This window comes from Clarias gariepinus, chromosome 6 (assembly GCF_024256425.1).
Source record: "Clarias gariepinus isolate MV-2021 ecotype Netherlands chromosome 6, CGAR_prim_01v2, whole genome shotgun sequence".
NCBI classification, from domain to species: domain Eukaryota; kingdom Metazoa; phylum Chordata; class Actinopteri; order Siluriformes; family Clariidae; genus Clarias; species Clarias gariepinus.
The window spans coordinates 40542501-40547500 of record NC_071105.1 but is presented as its reverse complement, the minus strand read 5'-3'; the positions used below and the strand labels follow the sequence as shown (position 1 = coordinate 40547500).

At 42.5% G+C, this 5000-nt stretch overlaps 1 protein-coding gene across 2 annotated transcripts in view; it reads right to left on the bottom strand.

Moving 5' to 3' along the window:
• LOC128526601 (phosphoinositide 3-kinase regulatory subunit 6) overlaps positions 1-4147 on the bottom strand; it is a 14910-nt gene extending 10763 nt beyond the window's left edge. Inside the window, exons 1-8 of one of the 2 annotated variants that reach the window (XM_053498615.1) lie at positions 3984-4147; positions 3617-3831; positions 3402-3488; positions 2535-2626; positions 1919-1987; positions 1692-1824; positions 842-911; positions 41-227 (exon numbers count right to left, since the gene is read on the bottom strand). In XM_053498615.1, coding sequence (XP_053354590.1) covers positions 41-227; positions 842-911; positions 1692-1824; positions 1919-1987; positions 2535-2626; positions 3402-3488; positions 3617-3668 — 690 coding nt within the window. In that variant the 5' untranslated portion in view covers positions 3669-3831; positions 3984-4147. The remainder of the gene's footprint in view (positions 1-40; positions 228-841; positions 912-1691; positions 1825-1918; positions 1988-2534; positions 2627-3401; positions 3489-3616; positions 3832-3983) is intronic. The other variant, XM_053498614.1, reaches the window with a different exon arrangement.
• Positions 4148-5000: the final 853 nt, after the last annotated feature.

Genomic DNA, 5000 nt, shown 5'->3' with positions numbered 1-5000 from the left:
TGTGTGTGTGTGTGTGTGTGTGTGAGAGGGAGAGAGAGACCTCCAGGGCGCGTGTAAGCGTCGGTCCGTGGCAGTTCTCCTCTCCCAGCGTGGCCTGTAGGAGGCGCTGTATCACATGACGCATGTAGCTGAGCTGCGTCTCCGTCTGACCCTCGGCCTCCAGATCGTCCTTTAACACCGAGCACAGGGACTCTGAGATCACTGCTGGGTCTGCAAACACAAACACACTGCACACACACACACACACACACACACACACACACGCAGAGGATTAACCCAATTCCCATTTAAAAGTAGATCACATCATCGTGAGGTGACGGCCATATCACTGTGAACCAGAGAGTGTGTGTGTGTGTGTGTGTGTGTGTGTGTTTGTGGCACAGACAGTAAAACACGCCGCTCTATTACGGTAAATGCAGAAGGAGACAGAGTGTGACGTGTCACTGTATTTGTGGTCAGTTGCTGCGGTGTAAGAGTAATAAAGCCCTGGGGGGCGGGGCTTCCTCACCCCACCCAGGTGTTGATTAGTTTCCTGTAAGGACACAACACCCAGACGTTTACTCATCAGAAGATCTTTTATTCTGAGCGCTCAAAGCGTGATTATGACATCATTGTGGGCGTGTCCACCATTGGGGGTGGGGTGGGGGGATGGAGGGTGATGACAGGGACCGACGGAGACGGAAGTAATTTAGTAAAATGTTTGGAGAAGGAGGTTTTTCACTGTTATTACTGAGAGCAGTGACGAGACGGAAAACCCCCTGGAGAGGAACAGCAGAGCTCGCCCGACCTGTATTAACTCATCATTCTGTGTGTGTGTGTGTGTGTGTGTGTGTGCACTCACCGCTCCTGTAAAGCATCATTTTCATTCCTTAGACTGTGTTCAGCTATAAGCTTCCTTAGATATAGCAGTCCTAGTTACACACACACACACACAATCAGTGCTTTGCTTTGATTCATACTGGGCAAAGCAAAAATAATAATAATATACATTTTTATAAATTGTTTTTATTCCAAAATTCTATTGTATTTATTTCTAAATATATTTCTCTATTGTATGTATTTGTTTATTATCATGTGTTTATCTGTAGCACAGGACCGCTGGTTCCTCTTAGCGACGGCTGGTATGAGGATGTGAGATTGGGACTGTAATAATTTAGCTTACATACATTTTTGTGAGACGTGGTGTTAGATCTTAAAGGAAGACCTTTTTTATTAGACACTGACTAATTAATAGCTAAATAATTATTAATAAAAGGTTGTAATTAACTTGTAAAATTTTTTTATTATTTTAATTTTATTCATTTTGTCTTTCAGTGTTAAATATTTCTTGTTTATTTTTTTTATATTAATTTAAATAAACATAAAAAATTGTTAATTTCTATTAGTAAATTACTAAAGCCAAAATAAAAAAATAAAAAAAAGTTTTTTGATGTTAAAGTTACTCTACTGTCCAATACTGTACAGGCATTTTGTGATCAAAAAAGAAGAACAAAACAGTATTTTAAACAATTTAATAAAGTATTTAAAATAAATCTATTGCTAACACCATGAATCTAAAGCGACTAAACCTGAAACTCGCCTCATACACACTGAGCTGTGCAGTAAACCACAAAACTAATGCAGTACATATATATATATATATATATGTGTGTGTGTGTGTGTGTGTGTGTGTGCGTGTGTGTGTGAGAGACCTGGTGCGTTTCTCTCTGTCTTTAGTTGTCTAGTGTAAGTGAGTCCTACAGTACAGAACGGCTCCGGCAGAGTCAGCATCCTCTTACACGACTCATAAAGCCGTTTATACAGATCGTCAGGGATGTACACCGTCTACACACACACACACACACACACACACACACATTATGACAGGAATGGTTAATGTTAATACACTATTAATAATTATAAACTGTTACTCCGCTACCTGTATGACGGCGTACATCAGTGTGTGTAACAGCGGAATGATGTGTATCTTCAGGTCCACTCTCTCAGCCTGTGAACACACACACACACACACACACACACACACACACACACATTTTTTTAATCTGGAAATCGCAGGTTTATATTGATGTGCTTGATCTGATATGTCATGGTTTCCATAGTAACAGCTCAGTCACTAATGCATGCACACTTCACTTAAGTAGTGTGTGTGTGTATGTGTGTGTGTAAGATGAGTGTAAGGAGTCTCCAGTGCGAGCGCTGTGATCTTCAGGACAAAGGTTTGGAGAGAGAGAGAGAGAGAGAGAGAGAGGATACAGAAAGGCAGGTGTGAGAGCGAGCGTTTATAGCTGCTATAACACCAGTGACATCCGGAGTGCGCTGTTTCTCAGACGCTCCTCATTAAGGAATTAAACTCAGTGACTCCGCCCTTTTTCTGGCTCAAGTCTGAACTACATAGTAATGACCCAGGTGCAGAGTCAAGGGTCAGAGTGTCATTCTGCTGTTATCTGAACGTTATCTAGACTGTCTAGAGACACTCCCAATACCTCCATAACACACACACACACACACACACACACACACACACAGTGACTTACCCTCTCCAGCTCCTTGACAGTCACTCGGACCAAAGCGAGGCTCCTCTGAGGATCACACTGTACCTTCTTATGCAAAGTCCATCTCAGCATTCCTAAACACACACACACACACACACACACACACACACACACACACATTAACAGAAAAGATTAAAAGAAAGATTCCTTGCGCCAACATGGCATTGTGGGAGTGTGTGTGTTTAGGAATGTTGAGAATGTGTGTGAGATTATCCTCATACTGTACCTGGGTCATTATGAAATGTTCTCTAAATAATTATACAAGAACACAGATTTGTTTGACTACACGTTACTGCGACTGAGGACACGTTACTGAACGTGAGGACACGTTACTGCAGTGAGGACACATTACTGCGACTGAGGACACATTAGGGTGGGTGAGGACACGTTACTACGAGTTGGGACAGGTTACTGCGACTGAGGACACGTTACTAAGGGTGAGGACACGTTACTGTGGGTGAAGACACGTTACTATGAGTGAGGACACGTTATTGCGGGTGAGGACACATTACTGCAATTTTGGACACGTTATTGCTGGCAAGTACACATTAGTGCAGGTGAGGACACAGTACTACGGCAAGTGATCACATGTTACTGCGGGTGAGGACACGTTGATGCAGGTGAAGACACGCTACTATTGCGGGTGAGGACACATTACTTAGGGTGAGGACACATTACTTAGGGTGAGGACACGTTACTGCGAGTGAGGAGACGTTACTGCGGGTAAGGAGACGTTACTATTGCGGGTGAGGACATGTTACAGCAGGTAAATACATGTTACTGTGGGTGAGGACACGTTACTACGGGTGTGTGTGTGTGTTTGTGTGTGTGTGTGTGTGTGTGTGTTACCTTTATTGCACACAGGTTGCGAGGTGTCCAGCTCTCTCAGTATGGCCTGTAGGCTTCGGTAGATTTCCGAATCAAGAGCCACGATTTCTAAAAACACATCACACACACACACACAACTGAAACCTGACCTCAATTAACAAATGTGTAAAGTGACAATTTACAACATTTACAAACGTTTATAAAGTGTTTGGCAAAACCAGAACCAGAACCAGTACCTGCTGAGTCCATACCGCCACAGTCGCTAACGTTTATCCACGATGTCATCATGTGAGCATGGTGATGTCACTGCCGGTGGTCGCAATACACACACACACAAGCTGACTTAGACATTTGGTTTTCCACGTAGCTAAACTTTTTCTTCCAGTAAGCCAAACACACACACACACACACACACACACACACACACACAGTCCAAAGACAGGGTAGAGCTCTACAGAAAAACAGAAACTAACTCAGACTTACTTCATCTCTGCAAATCATTAAGCAAAACGAGCCACATTTTCAACACACACACACACACACACAAACACACACACACACACACACACACATAGAGGTAAAAAGAAATCTTTATTTTCTGACCTGGTTTGTAGAGTATGTGCTACATCGCCATGCACATGAAGTAGACTGAGACAGAGAGAGAGTGACACGCCGAATAACACTTCCTCTATCTACTGCTGCGTGTGCACACACACACACACACACACACACACACTGCCTGTCTGAGACAGAGAGAGAGAGAGAGAGAGAGGGAGGAGGAGGAAGAGACACATTGTGTGTGTGTGTGTGAAGGATGGAATAAGCAGAGGAAAGTTCAGAGGGTGAACAAGGAAAGGTAGTGTGAACTAAAAGTGTGCGAAAAGTGTGTGTGCGTGTGTGTGTGTGTGTGAGAATGACTGATTGTATTTTAAGAATAACCCTTGAAGTGTCTAAACCACACCCTGTACACTACACAGTGCTCTATTTAGGGGCTTCTACTATTTATATCTAAACGCATGAGTTCATCATCTGGTCTGTTCATAAAATCCCACAATGCACTGCTGCCGGGCCGTGATGATGTAGTCTAACAGTCTCGCCTCCTCATTTCCCCTACATTACTCATTATTTAAAAGATTTGAATATTAATGAGAGTTTAATGAATATTAATGAGCGTGTGTTGGATAATAATGCATGTGTAATCAACAGTCTGTCTCTCACCGGACTCAGGGGCACAGACACGCACACACACACACACACACACACACACACACACACAGACCCCGGGGCGAAACTCAAACCCGTGTTCCTGTAGGTGCGCGGTCGGAGTGCTCTCCACTGCGCCGCGGTCCCGCCCTAATGTCATTAACATTAATACAATTAATAAAAATATTAGTAATAATCAGGTGAATTCATATGTAAACATCATTACATGAGCAATTTAAACACTGTTATTTAACATTTTTTATAATAGAATAATTATAAATAAAATGTAGAATATTTCCATTTCATTTTACTACATTCTGTAATTTTATTTAGTTGCTCAAAATGTTTAGTTCTGAACCGTTTTCAAAGAAGAAAGAGAAACACCTGAGAGTGTTGATGGTGTTTATTGGTTTGTCC